Here is a 14,208-nt window from a genome sequence, read left to right as displayed (position 1 = left end):
AACTGCTACAAGGACACAGATCTCTGCCATATTAGATAGATGATCAGGATAACATAAATACAGCTTACAGAATTCCTGTAGAAAATGGCTCAAAGGGAAGAAATATACCACTGGCATCATATCTGGCCACCTTTGTTTACTCATCCTGATCGACAGGTATAATGATTCATCTCGGTAGCAGCTAGGTTAACTGACCTTTGGGACAAATCCAAGCGAAGCTTTAATTACTGGATACACTGTGAAGTGTACTATCTGCCCTTGCCAGAATCTTGTTATGACCAAGCTGAACCCAGAGACTCAGGCAGTTTCAGACGTTATAAAAGGTCATATCCAACACCTGTGCCTCAGGCATACAGCTCGTGCTTTACCTTTGCTGGCACAGGAGCAGCAAATACATTTTGTTTTATTAGGAGCCGTTGATCAGTTTTGCCTTCACCCTGTTTAGTTGGGGGAGGAGACTACGGGAAGCCTTCATAACTCCATGGTCTGCGTTTGGCAAACTGACCCTGCATTGCCTTAAATTCACAATGGACCCACTATCCTTTGTACAAATGAGTTATATCCCAAAGTTGCCTCTTGCCTCCAGCTTTCCCATCCTCACCTCCTCTCTGTGAGGACTCTATGTCATGAGCTGGCCTGTGAAGCTGCACAACTTCAGTGTGGTGATAGAGGAAGAGCAGCCATAGCAGGGTTGTGCAGCCCAGGGATGCCGTAAGGGGTGGAAATCTTCCTTTCAGAGCAGACACACTTGTCACATCCTTGTAGATACCTGCTAGCCATACCCAGATCTGTTGAAGCTGATGGCTGCATCCCAGTTTGGCAGCAAAGCCATCTCCTGTGATTTTACACTGCTGAGTACTGCACCCTGGGGGTGTCACTCATCAAAGTAATTTTGTTTTTATTTTAGGCCTCCCAGGGGAGCCTGGTTATGCCAAAGATGGGGTGCCAGGACCGCCCGGCCCTCAAGGGGAAGCTGGTTTGCCTGGTCTCTTGGGTCCACAGGGACCTCCAGGAGCCAACGGACAGTGTGACCCTGCTCAGTGTGCTTACTATGCAAGCCTGGCTGCCAGACCTGCCAATGTCAAAGGGCCCTAGCATGCCAGGAGTATCCTCAGACTTGTTTTTGAAACTTGAATTCATCACGTCTGCCAAGAGCTCTCAGATGTCTTCAACTGTGTTTCTTTCGTGGGAGGCCTTCTAAAGGCCACAAATGCTGCCGGTCGGTCAGAATATTTTTATGAATTATAATATTATTATTATTATCTTTGATGTGATATGTGAATTTGGTTTTGGTTTCTCTAACATCAGGGCATATTAAAATATTAAAAATAAGTGTTTTTTCCTCTTTTGAAGAGCATATAATATCAATGCATTGTGTAGCCTTTTACGCAAAACCATTCTAATGCCAAAATTTTGTATGCTATCTGGTTAATTCTTTCCAAAGCTTTACCTGTCACCCTTGAAATGGGAATCAAATCCTGCAGCCTGGGGTATTAACTGTGAGAAGCAGGCTTTTTACAAGATTGTTGGTGCTATCTGCCATCCCTGTGGAAGGGAGGGAGTTAAAGCCATGCCAAAGCTGGAAAGGAGGCCTCCAGTACATTCAACTCACAATGGACAGAGAGTTACGAACAGCCAGTGTTTGTTTCCAAGAAGATCCCTGTTAAACGTAAAGTTCTGCCCACAGGTGAATCTGTATCCTATAGGAGCAACTTTTTATGGGACCATGTGGGATCTCACAGTAAGGCCTGAAGAAGCCACAGAGATGATCTAAGCCTCCTCACGGCTCCTTGTGCAAGAACTTCAGTACTCAGAGGGTTTGGTTCTACCAGATGGAGCTTATCTTCCTTCCGTCAGGGAGATGCCTCCACAAAAAGCTTTGATGCTGTCCTCTGTCAACTCAGGGATGCCAAATCCCTGTTCATTGTCAGTGCACACACAGCTCCCTACCGCTTCTTCACCCAAAAGTCAGCCAGAGAACACAGAAAGTCACCTGGTGTTAAAAATCTCAGGAAGCCAAGTGTGACTTCACCATTTTGGATGAACCACTATGACAATAACTTGGCAAGGCTGTGTTTTAGATGGTAGGTGAGAAGTTGCAGGTTGGTTGTTCAGAAACCTGGAGGAAATTATCTTTGAGAGCAAAAGCAAAAAGTCAGATGCTGGCCCTTTTCTCCTATCAGCTAATTGCCAAAATCAACCTGAGAATGCAAAGAGAAAGTAAAGAGGGGATAGAGTCTGAAAAAGACCTTCATGATACAACATTCATGAGTTTAACCCTCTGACCAAGACGTGCCCGCCCACCCACAAGGGTGAGGATCTGAGAGGTGATCGAGCCTTGGATATATGTGCCAGCCAGCAAAGCAGCTGCATTTTCTAAACTCTTCTGCACAAAGCAGTTTGTAGTGAGAGACTGGAGTAATGAACCTGACACAGGCACTAAGTGCTGAATGTGTTTGGAAATCTCATCCGGTCTTTTGGAGATGGAAAAGAGGCACCCTGCCCTGCTGGCATGTTCACCATATGGCATGGTGCTTCCAAGCTGGCTAAGCCAGACACAAGCCACAGCTGCGTATAACCACCCCGGGATCAGACCCTGAGGCTAAATCCCAGAGACTGGAGCCACCCTCTCACCCAACAGCAGATACAATTTGCCTCTGCTTTACTGAAAAATGAAATTAAATAACATGTTCACGTGCCAGGGTTAAACAGTTTTTACTGTGTAGCTCTCAGTGGTGCTATTTTTGCTATTTCTTATGCAAATAAACTCTGATTTGATTTTACTGTGTTTCTTGCTATGGAAAGAGCAATCAAAGTGAAAATATTGTGAAGTGAAAAGCTTACGACTTTTAAGTAACTCTCAATGGTATATCTGTTACTGTACTACATCTTAGGTCAGCTTGCCCTATTTCTGTATTAAGCAAGCATGTCGATCACATTGTATTTAACCATTTTTCCCAGTCCAGGCTAAGTGAGATTTGACCCCCCAGTGGTGAGGCAGAACAGGGTTCCTACTCAAGAGTTACCTCCCAACATGGCACAAGACATCGTTTTGAATAAATGTGATGGCAATGAGCAGGTTTTATGGAGGTCAAACATGTTAGCTGGACCATGTTAATATGACATTTAATTCCTGTCGTGACAGTGACTCAGCCTCTGGAGATTGTCTCTCATCATCTGTGTATGCATGTACTATGTGTGACGTAGACTTCAATATATTCCAGTGCACCAAGTGAAGGGTAGATACTTAATGATGTTCTGTTAAACAAATCTCAGGGTCTTTGACCCCTGTGACATCATAGAATCATAGAATAGTTTAGGTTGGAAGGGACTTTTAAAGGTCAGCTATTCCAACCCCCAGTGGGTGAGATGGTATCTAGCTGACGAAGATCTAGGTTGTGTTTTTTTTGATAACCCTTTTCATTTGAATGTCTGTTACAGCTGTTGTGAGAAGTCTGTGTTAGGAACATGAGGGACTCACCTGTATGTTTAATAGCAGTTAAAAGGTCTGCATGGGTCAGGCACAGACCATGGCTCTGCAACTTCTCTACCCAGAAAAGGGGACACAGCCCGATTCCCTTTGCTCCAGCACACTCCCTAGCGTTACGGCTTTCTGTTCAGTCTGGTCCTGGAGACTGCCCAGACTGTTTGTGCCCTCACTTCAATAGGTGCCATTTCCCTGCTTTTTCTTAAACCTTGTTTTCTCTCCGGTCAGTGGAATGGCATTTCCCAAGCAGAATCTGTTGCTAGTGAGAGGAGTACAAGACACATGCTGCAGACCCGGATCAAGACCTGTGCTTATAGCCACCCAGTTTCTATGGGTATAGTCATCAAACGGAGGTTTCTATGGCTGCCACCTCTTTCAGAAGCAAGCTCTACAGGAATGTACCTAGGAAGTCACCTACAATAAAAGGTAAGAAGAGAGGGTGTTTTTGCAGGATTTCAAAAACTGCAAGTTTTTGCCTCAGTCTGTTCGCAAGTGTTTGCAATCTGGCCTGAGATTACCTTCCAAATTAGGGCTGCCATCTGGACAGCCAGTAAACCTACAAATACAGCCCTGGGCATGGTCAGAAGATGCCCTCCAGAAAATGCAGATGCCTCTGTGCCTGAGCAGGTGATGGTGTGTGCTGGAAGGTGACAAGCAGACATGTATTGTCTGTCCAGCATCTTGCAAGGTGACCATACACGCAAGCGTATGGTGGCAGGTAGGGCAGATGTGGTGCTGATGGCCTCTTCCCTAACTGCTCTTGAATGAGAGAAAGCTTTTGCATTTCAGTGCTCCTGTCTCTGCAACAAAGTGTTTGGGACATTGTCATAAAGTCTGTTCAGGGAGTCTGAGGTTTAAACCCAGGAATACGCTGATGGTTTTGTGGGGTTTTGTTTTGGCTGGTTCTGTGGTAAGAGAGGATATACTGTTAAAATTGCATTAGAGGGCCAGAAAACGTATTATTTGCATATTTAAAAGGTGATAATGACACATGGGGTTTATGGCATCACTGTGGGTTGTTCCTTTTTTTTTTTTTCTTTTTGTTTTAAATCAAGTGTGTAAATTATTGCAATTCTAGCAAACAGACCGCTGTTCCATTAATTTTTTTACCTGTCAAACAAATTAAAAAAACAAACCAAAACAACAGGATCATTTGGGGGAAATATTTTTGCATGGGAAATTATTTAATTTATAGTTGTTTTCTGAACGGTTTTGAATTAGCTGCTTCTTGGAGGCTGTAGCAGGGAATGGATTATTTCCCTTTGCCACTTGTGAGTGGCTCTTCTCAATACAGTTTTATGATGCTGTTTTCCTGAGCTGTCCTTTTCCCACCCCTAGTTAATGTGGGCTAGTTAAACTGTGTAAGGCTGAACTCTGTTCTATGTTTATTTGGAAATGTGTAAACAAAGCAAGGCTACTACTCTGTTCAGGACAAACCCAAATGTATGTGGGGTTTTTTCACAAAGACAATAAAAATGCAGTAGCAGCTAAGCCCGAGCTCTGTGCTCTGACCACAGAACTTGCTGGGAGATGAACACAGATTTTACATTCTGGGCAATTAAAAAAGGAATAATGTTATTTTTTAAGAGATAAATTAGAGTTTACTGATGGTCCAGTCTTTTAATGTGGAAACTGGCCAAGCTCTGCCTTGCTATAGATTGCATTTTGACAGCTTCTGGAGCAGGATAAGATGCCTAGGCATGGCTGAGTGTCACCGTCTGACAATGTCTTGGGTGCCAGAGACAGGGGACTGATAGATGTGATGATGTGACCTAGGGGGGTCTTTCCAGATGTGCAATGAGTGACCCTAGGGGAGATTATGTATCACGTCAAGTGATGTAAGATGCTTATGTCTAGGTATCTGAATCCCATGCTTAGTCTCTCACAGTGGGATTCAGAGTCAAGCCATGGCACCTGCACTTTGGTGGCTCCAGTGTGAGCTGGGGAGCCTGGAAAACAATTCAGCTCATCCTAAAGGAGGCAGCTGAAGCACTCTGGGCTCTATTGCCTACTGTAATGAGGTCTTAGTGGAAAAAAGATCTTCTGGTAGCTGTCCTTATCCTCCATCATTACTGGGTTGGTGTCAGAATATACGTGTTGCAGATGATGAGGTGTTGGGTGCTATGTGACTAGCAGGCAGGCAGCTCAGAGGGAGAGGGACAAGGTTAAAGCATGAATCTGTGCTGTCCTTGTACCAGGGAATAACAGGATAATTTTTTCTTAAAATGACTGCACTAACTCAACAGGAACATTATAGACTGAAAAAAAAAAATCCACTACCACCTCTTTCAGCCTCCATGAGCTGGAGGCCGGTGCTGATGAGGGTTAAGGCTTCTGCTCCGTGGCACAGGGGGTAAGAGCAGCACAGGGACAAAGTCAGTCTGGCAGTGAAGGCAGGCTCCTTCCCCAGTCTGCAGCCCTGTAAGGGGTGAGCATGCAGCAGGGACCAGGAGTCCTCCTTATTGCTGTTTCTACAGACCCAGCACTGCTGGGGGAAGATCATCTGCATCAGCCACCCAGTTGCCTCTTACGTCCCATTTTGGCACCTGAGGTCCTTAAGGTAATGAGTCCATCAGAGTCTGGACTTTTCTTTCAACACCTTTGTAAATGGTGAAGTTGAATTAAGAAAAGGAAGCTTTATCAATTTGGTTTAAACCAGGGAGTCACAGTTTTTCTCTCCTGACTTGTGAAATGAGAACAGCTCATGTAAAAAATCATGAAGACATGATGAACAGGAGGTGGTTTTCAGAGCTGCTTTACAAAGGAGATTTTTGCTGTAAGGGCTAACTTCTGAATACCTTGAGTAGCTTGACTCAAAAATACTGATGCTGGCATAATTCTTGTTGGAGTTTGTCTGAACTGAGAATGAGAATACCCTGCTGGGTCTCTGGGGAGGTCATGTGTTGAAAATATGGACTCTTTTTGTTTTACATTTTGGTTCATGAACCTCATGTAGAAACCACAAGGGAGCAATTTGACAGAGGGACATCAATCATACTCTGACATTCTCAATGAGCCACTGATCAGCATCAGGAAGAAGGATGTCCTGTAAGGTGAACCAGGAAAGAACTGGCCACCCTGGTAAAGGAAAATCCAGGGTCAAACTCCAGGTGTGAAAAAATGCAACGAGAACAGTGACCAACATCACAAAAACCTCTCTCTGACCACACTTTTGGCTCTGCATGACACACTGTCTGAAAGACTTGGGTTTTGATTTGAAGGGATCATAGAATCATAAAATGATTTGGATTGGAAGGGACCTTAAAGACCATCTAGTTCCAACCCCACTGCCACGGGCAGGGACATCTTCAACTAGACCAGGTTGCTCAAAGCCCCATCCAATCTGGCCTTGAACAACTTCCAGGGATGGGCCATCCACAGATTCCCTAAGCAACCTATTCCAGTGCTTCACCACCCTCATAGTGAAGAATTCTTCCTTATATCTAATCTAAACATGTTTAAGCATAAGGCAGCACACACCGCAATTCAGTTTATTTCACAGGACAGACGTGTTTGACAATGTGTTCTTAGAAACACATTTTTCCTCTTAGTAATGTGGGGGATGGTTTTAATCCAAATCTGAAATTACTAAATTTGCAATTACTTCTTCAGCACTTTCTTGATGTGAGTTGAGTTTATTTTTATGGTTAATTGTGAGGTCTGTCATTTCTGGTAAGCAGCATTCCCCTGCAAGTGAAAACTCATTTTTCCTTGGCTGCTGTATTAATCTCTGATGTACACATATTTCCAAGCTATTGTACCCATTCTTTCTTTTGAAGAACTACAAGACTTTCTCAAGTTCTGCTGAATCTTTTCCATGTAAAATGTCCACCCTTTCTTGGTGAAGCTAGTACAGGGTGATGACCCCAGGATCTGCTCACGCTATTGCATAGTCAGCTATGATAGTCACAGCTCAATAGCTTATGCAGTCCCTACTGGGAAACCCTGCAGGCCTGACTCCATCCACCAGCATCCCAGGAGCTTATAATGCCAAAACAACTTCACAACACTGCTGGATACAAGGCAAGTGTTACAGTTTTCTCTTACAGATTCTGAAAATAAATCTGGAGGAAATTCAGAACTTGATTTTTATAGGGTCATGGTATTTGCACTCTGAATCCAAGTAAAGGGTAACAGCTGCTATGTAACAGCTTTAAAAATCTGTATTTCAGGGTGAAACCCAATTTAAAAACAACAGAATCTGAAGTGTAAGTTCAGAAGGTTGACCAATAACCCCAAAATTTTCTTGTCAGCATTGTCTGGATAGAGGGCTCCTAGCACCTGCCACCTTATATGCGTGGCCACGCACTCCCCTGGTGCTGGGACACAAGCTCCAGCATACTCAGGACCATCTGGGCTGAGGAGATGTCTTGATTTCAGCTGGGATGGTGTTAACTTTCTTCTTAGAAGCTAGCACAGTGCTGTGTTTTGGCTATGATGTGAGAATAATGCTGATAGGACACTGATGCTGGGTGATGTTTATACTAAGTCAAGGACTTTTCAGTTCCTTGGGCCTTGCCAGCAAGAAGGCTGGGGGGGGCATGGGAAATTGGGAGGGGACACAGCCAGGACAGCTGAGCTGAACCAGCCAAAGGGATGTTCCATACCATATGACGTCATGCTGAGTATATAAACTGGGGGAAGAAGAAGGAAGGGGGGGACATCTGGCATAATGGCGTTTCTCTTCCCAAGTGCCTGTTACACGTGCTGGAGCCCTGCTGTCCTGGGGGTGGCTGAACACCTGCCTGCCCATGGGGAGTGGGGAATGAATTCCTTGTTTTGCTTTGCTTGTGTGTGTGGCTTTTGCTTTACCTATTAAATTGTCCTTATCTCAACCCTTGGGTTTTACATCCCTTTCTGATTTTCCTCCCCATCCCTCTGGGTTGCCAGCCAGAGTGAAACTACAAGAGACCAGAACTGAGCAGGGTGTGAAAGCAAAGCTGGCATGCTCCCCTTTCACCAGACGTGACCAGACCTGCTTGGACCATACCTCTAATACATTGTCTTCTACCTTTAATAGCTTGTGAGATGCTGTGGAGACCTCTCTCCTTGAAAAGCATTTTAAATTGTTGTCCTAAGCATCTTTTAGCTGAAAGCCTTAAGGATTAGAAGAAGAAGTAAAAGAGGCGGGCTTTCTCAGCCTGAGGCTTCAAACATGCAATTTCCTCCTTCCAGGAAAATGCCCTGCTCTCTATATCGCATCCTGTGCTGAGTGCCTTGGGATAAACCTGGCATTTTACATCTCCTTCAAAAAGCTATACCAGTGAGGAATAAAAATTTGCTTTTAAATATGCCAGAGCAAGTGCAGCACAAGAAAGACAGTATCTCTGTGGTGCAGGAGTTCATACACCCAGCAGGAGGGAGAAGGACTTCCAGATTTCAAAACCGATTCTTTGTTGTGTTTGCTGAATGTTAAAGGCACAAACTGACCTGAGGACAGGATGTGCTCGTTGTTTCCAGCTCCCAAGCCACCAGCTCTGCATTTGTCTGCCTCTTGTCCTGTTTGCCATGTGCTTTATCTTGTCCCATTTACCATGTGCTTTATCTACTCAGCTTTGTTGCTGCCATTGCAATCCCCTGGGCCTGGGCAATGTGAATTCCTTAGACAATGGCACCTTTGGTGCTCCCAGGAGAGAGCTACGCCCAGAGATATGAACGAATCTTCTGAAAAGCAGAGGCACAGCGCTGCTGTTTCGCTTTCTGAACACTGACAGATAATTACCACCAGCTTACTGGCTCCAGGCACAAAAGCCAAGGTCATAGCCCAGGAGCTGGGTTTTACGCATGCTGCAGATCCTGAAGGGAAACACCTGATCAAGTGAGAGGGCCAAGTGTTTACTCTGTGGGATGTATCTGAGCAACCCAAACACTCTGCGTGAGTGTTGGTAATGTGCCCAGCAGAGAGGAAAGCTGACAGCAGGCCCTGACCCACCAAAAACCTCAGAGGTTGCCTGTGGAACGTGCAACAAATTGTCAGTGACCCCCTTGGTTCACCCCACCACAGTTCTGGTGAGACAATGGATGCAGCCACATCTTTCAGATGTGACGCTAAAGGCCCCAGTCCACTCTGGAGGGATCCTACCCAGCATGCTCTGAAGTATGAAGGGAAGAAGAAACTGAAGATCTCAGACAAAGCTGGTACCAGTTCTCGTGCAGGTCTTCAGCTTGGACCAGCTGCAGGGCCTGGAGATGAGCCCAGAATGGGAGAGCTGCCTAAGATACTGGATGGAGCGGCTCCCCCAAAAAGATCAGTCGCCTGAGTAACCTAACCTGCCTCTACGTGGACTCCAACAACTTGAAGAAAATCCCTGCCAAAATTGGCATTTGGAGTCACTTGGAGAGGCTCACTGAGCAACAACAGCCTGAGCTGGCTGCCACCAGAAATGGGGGCCCTTCAAAGGCTGCACAACCTCCGCCCGGCCAACAACAGCCTCACCGGGCTGCCTGCGCCCCTCTGCCAGCTGAGCAGCCTCATCCTTCTGGATGTGAGTGACAACAAAATAGGCACGATCCCCTCCAGCATTTGGCATCTGGAGAAACTGGAAACGTTGCTATTGCTCTTCAGCTCACTGGGAGAGTCTCCCCAAGGATGTCTGTCTTTTAAGGAATCTTTTTGTCTGGGAAACAGTCATCTATGGCCCCTTCCAGGAACCTTTGGGGAGCTGGTGGACCTGGACTGGGGATGCAACTACTGTTCATGCAATTTTGAGGGGAATCCACTTCAAAGTCCTCCCCCTGAAGTCTGCAGCAAAGGCCCTGAAGAGATCAGAGACTACTTCTTGTTGTTTCATAGGACTCAGAGAGACTAGACAACTGGTGTCAGTCCTTTTGAAATGACTGAGATGGATTTATTCCATGCAAATCAATAGCGTGAACAAAATGTGTTTCAGGTGGGAAAAACTGGTGAAATCACTCTGTGGAGCTCAAAAGCTTCCTCACTTACTGAAAGCTGTAAGATTTCTCTGGCAGTCTTTTTTATTTTTACATCAGTATTGAATGGTGGTGTATATACCTTTCAAAAAATCATTCAGGGACAACTAACTTTTTTTTTAATTATTTATAGTTGTGTAGACCTATCTCAGGAAATGTTGCACACAGAAATCCAGTCTGAGCAAAACGAACAGCTCTTCTGAGAGGACAGAGTCAGGTAAACAACTGGTGGTATGTAAACAACAATAATCCGTACTGTTTGTTTGCACACTGGGTCGATGCCTGAGCCTGGACTTGAAGTGCAGGCTGAGATTTCTGGAAGCATTTAAGGCAATGCTGACTTGTGGATTTGGCTTTGCTTCAGGTAGCTCAGAATCTCATGACTTTCCATAGTATTTTACATTCAACACACAGGTTGAATCAGCTCAGGCTTCTGTCTGGCTCTGGATAAGAACTAACCTGTGTCCAGGTCCCACAAGGTATCATGCAAGTGATGTCTCCATTGCTTTATCAGGACATAGTATATTTCTCACCCTCTTTTTCCCAAAAAGCGTCTCTGTGCAGTGCTGTCACACCCTCTGGAAGCCACGTGTCCCTGGAGTTGTGTCAGTCTGTCCAGGGCAGACCTCAGCGATACTGCTCCACAATGGCCGGTGATGCACAGGGGTAGCCCAGATTTAGAGCGATGCAGCACAAGCAGAAAGTTTCCACAGCTACCAAAGCTGGGAAAGTGTTTAGAGATATTAAAATATAAGTATGCAACTTCCTGCAAGGGAACAGGAATTTCTGAGAATCCCTGTCTATAATCATAAAAGGCTTCATCAGTGTTACATTATAGAAATTTGCTGAGACTCTTTGCTGTTTCATTTTGCTCTCTCCCTTAGCCTCTTATCAGCATGTTCCTCCCACCTCTCCTTAGCTTTGCTCTTTGTGGGTGTTTTCTCGGTGGCTACTCCCTCTGACATTATCTTTGTGTTTCATTATTTTCTCATCAAAAGCCTCTCATTCCCTTATAAATGCTTTTCTTTGCCCTCTGTCTCCTTTGTTTCCTATTTCTCCTTTGGCCAACATACAGAAAGCTGCAGCTTGTTGTCTTTCCTGGAAAGAAGAAAGGCTGAGTCAGGCCTGCTGGGAGCCGAATGTGTTCTTTCAGAGTTCACAGAGAAAAGGAGAGAGAAAGGGCTTGCGGCATCGATACACGGACCGTTAAGTCTCTTTTCAGTTATTTTCATATGCTCGTAGCAAAGATCAGTGCAAGGGGAATAAGACGTCTGAATCAATGCTGGAATTTTACTGGGTGGCAAAACACAACTCCAGATGTTCTTAGCATGAACTGATTTTAACACTGCTCTGCCCCTGGGTCCACCCCAGACCTCTGTGAAGCTTTCAAACCAGCAGTCACTTTTTGGTGGTACAGTAACCAGTTTCAGTATAGAAGTACTATATCACGCAGTAATAAAGCAATGCATGGCAATAACAGGCATGCAATAACAGCACACCAGTTCAGTTTTCCTGCAGCTGATTATTTCTAGGATGTGTGACATAGGGAAGAGAGGAGTAAAGGGTCCATGGTGCCTCACTCACTTGGCTCTTTCTGTTACAGCATGGAAAATCAGAGATGAAAAAGCAGGACAAGGAACTGCAAAGTCCTTTGCACTTGGTTGTTTTTCAGAGGAGATTTATAACACGATAAGGGACCATGTGTAAAGTAGCTCCTGCAGTTGGTGCTAGGTCAAACAGAATGTCAAGGTGGCAACATTAAAGACGTTGAAGGACCAAAGCTTTGTTCCTGTTTCTGCCATTGATCCATTCTCTGGACTCGAACAGGTCTGCTGTCTGATTACCCTGTTCCTCCCACCCCATTCAATATGTGCAGTCACCCTGTCTTTCCAAAGCTTGTCTAGTATGGATCATAAGCATAAAGGCAGTACAAGCAGTGGGGCACAAGTAAAGACAAAGTTACTCACCTTTTTTAGGACATGTGCAGGAATGAAATTCTAGGAACTGTGGTCTTTTTTAGAGGCTTGTGACTAATGCAACAAATCCTTCCAGAGTGTCATCTTAGACAAGTGGTAAGAAGGGCAATTTCTCATGCCCCACGTCAAACTTTTCAGATCCTACCTTGTTGTTTTTCTTCTGTTGATGCACAAGGTTTGGACTTCAGGATCCACTTCAAATTTTGGCTACCTTCTGCTTCTTGACCAGTGATTCCCAGAAGGCAAGCTGACTTTATCTTCTTTGGGGAGTTCATAGAATGTCACAGCTTTCAATTTTGTTTTTGGCTGATCAGGTTTCACACACTTGGTGTAACCAGTTCTCTCTCAAAAAACTACAGATACAATTTCTGAAGCCTGATTCTATCTGTTAATAATATACCTGTCATTCCTGGGAGTGAATGGAACTAAAAAGGGGGTTAAAGCCTGCAAGAAAATGTAATCTTTAATAAATAGTGCCAAGGCATTTGCTGTAAATCTCCAGTCTGTTGAGATGAAGAGGAATTCTGAGAAATCGATGTGAGTGAGAGCACTTTGACCATACCATCAAGCTGCTTGACCAGACTGAATATGTTATGCAGCTCAAATAAATTCTGTCCTGATACCAGAGTGTCTGTCACCTCTTCCTTTCCCTTTTTCCTGGTTGCTTCCAAAATCCCAATTCCCAAAGTGGAAACTCAAATAGTGCATATTCACTGCAGTATTCTGTCATCTGTGTTAGCAGCATAGTTACACAGAGCAATAACTAGATCTTGGTGGTGTCATTAAGTTGGCATTAAAATCTAATCTCAAAGTGCTTATCCTGTATTTGATGTACTAGCTGTATTGTTGCTAAGCACCCTCCTTTGCCTGTGCTCATTAAAACTTCAAGTGTTAATAATAGAGAAGAGAATGGCAAACTGCTAGGATATAGGCCCCTGGCAAAAAGACCCAGATATAATCCATACTCGGGGGGGTAGGAGGAAGAGAGAGGAATTGTTAGAGCTGACATTCAGCATTGACGGGAGTTGTGCATGCATTTCCCTTCACTCTGTACTGCACTGCAAACAGACTGGCGTAGGAGATGAGCATTGTCCCCTGGAATTGCATAGGACTTTCAGTTAAAAACTTTGAACTCTTGCAGCAGAACAGTAATGAAATGTATAAGCAGTGAGTGAAAAAAAGCTCTGAATAGAAATTCAGGGGGAATAATACATACAAGGGCAGAGGGCTCTTTAATTTAACATACAAATGCGTAACACTTCACAGGCTGGTAACTCAAGACAGACAAGTTCTGACTACAGATAAGCCAGGGATTTTTAATGCTGGAGAGTTCACCTGAGGATATGGCAGCTTCTCCACCGCCTGCAGTCTGTAGAACCCGGTCTAGCTCACCCAAAGGTATGACTGTAACACTCCACCTTGTTTTATACATGGTGAAAGTTACAAAGGCTCCTTCTGTCTTTAAAGTATATGTCTACAATCTACGGCTACCATAAATCTGAAAGATTAGATCCTAGTGTTTACTTACTTCTCCCTCGATCTGCCTCTGCACGAACTTCAGCTTTTTAGTTTTCAATGGCTATGAGCAGTGATTAAAGAACTGGAGGTCACCAAGCCAGGAGCACTAACTGGTGGCGGAATCTCTGAGCTGGTGAAGCAAAACTGAAGTGGCAGTTGTTGTTCTCCTCATCCCTTTTGGAGTCAGCAGCAGATTTCCAGGCTCACAAAAGGAAGACTAGTCCTGAATTCACTTTGAGTGGAGTTTAGCACCGAGCACCAACCAGTTTTCCAAGTCTGGAAAGTCTTGTGGCTGAT

General features: G+C 44.6%; 1 protein-coding gene across 1 annotated transcript in view; it reads left to right on the top strand.

The window, feature by feature from the left end:
- COL22A1 (collagen type XXII alpha 1 chain) overlaps positions 1 to 2,783 on the top strand; it is a 237,337-nt gene extending 234,554 nt beyond the window's left edge. The window contains exon 65 of the mRNA XM_055800757.1: positions 908 to 2,783. Coding sequence (XP_055656732.1) covers positions 908 to 1,095 — 188 coding nt within the window. The 3' untranslated portion in view covers positions 1,096 to 2,783. The remainder of the gene's footprint in view (positions 1 to 907) is intronic.
- The last annotated feature ends 11,425 nt before the right edge of the window (positions 2,784 to 14,208 follow it).

The sequence above is a fragment of the Falco peregrinus genome, chromosome 3 (assembly GCF_023634155.1).
Source record: "Falco peregrinus isolate bFalPer1 chromosome 3, bFalPer1.pri, whole genome shotgun sequence".
NCBI classification, from domain to species: domain Eukaryota; kingdom Metazoa; phylum Chordata; class Aves; order Falconiformes; family Falconidae; genus Falco; species Falco peregrinus.
This window is presented reverse-complemented; position numbering and strand designations above follow the sequence as displayed.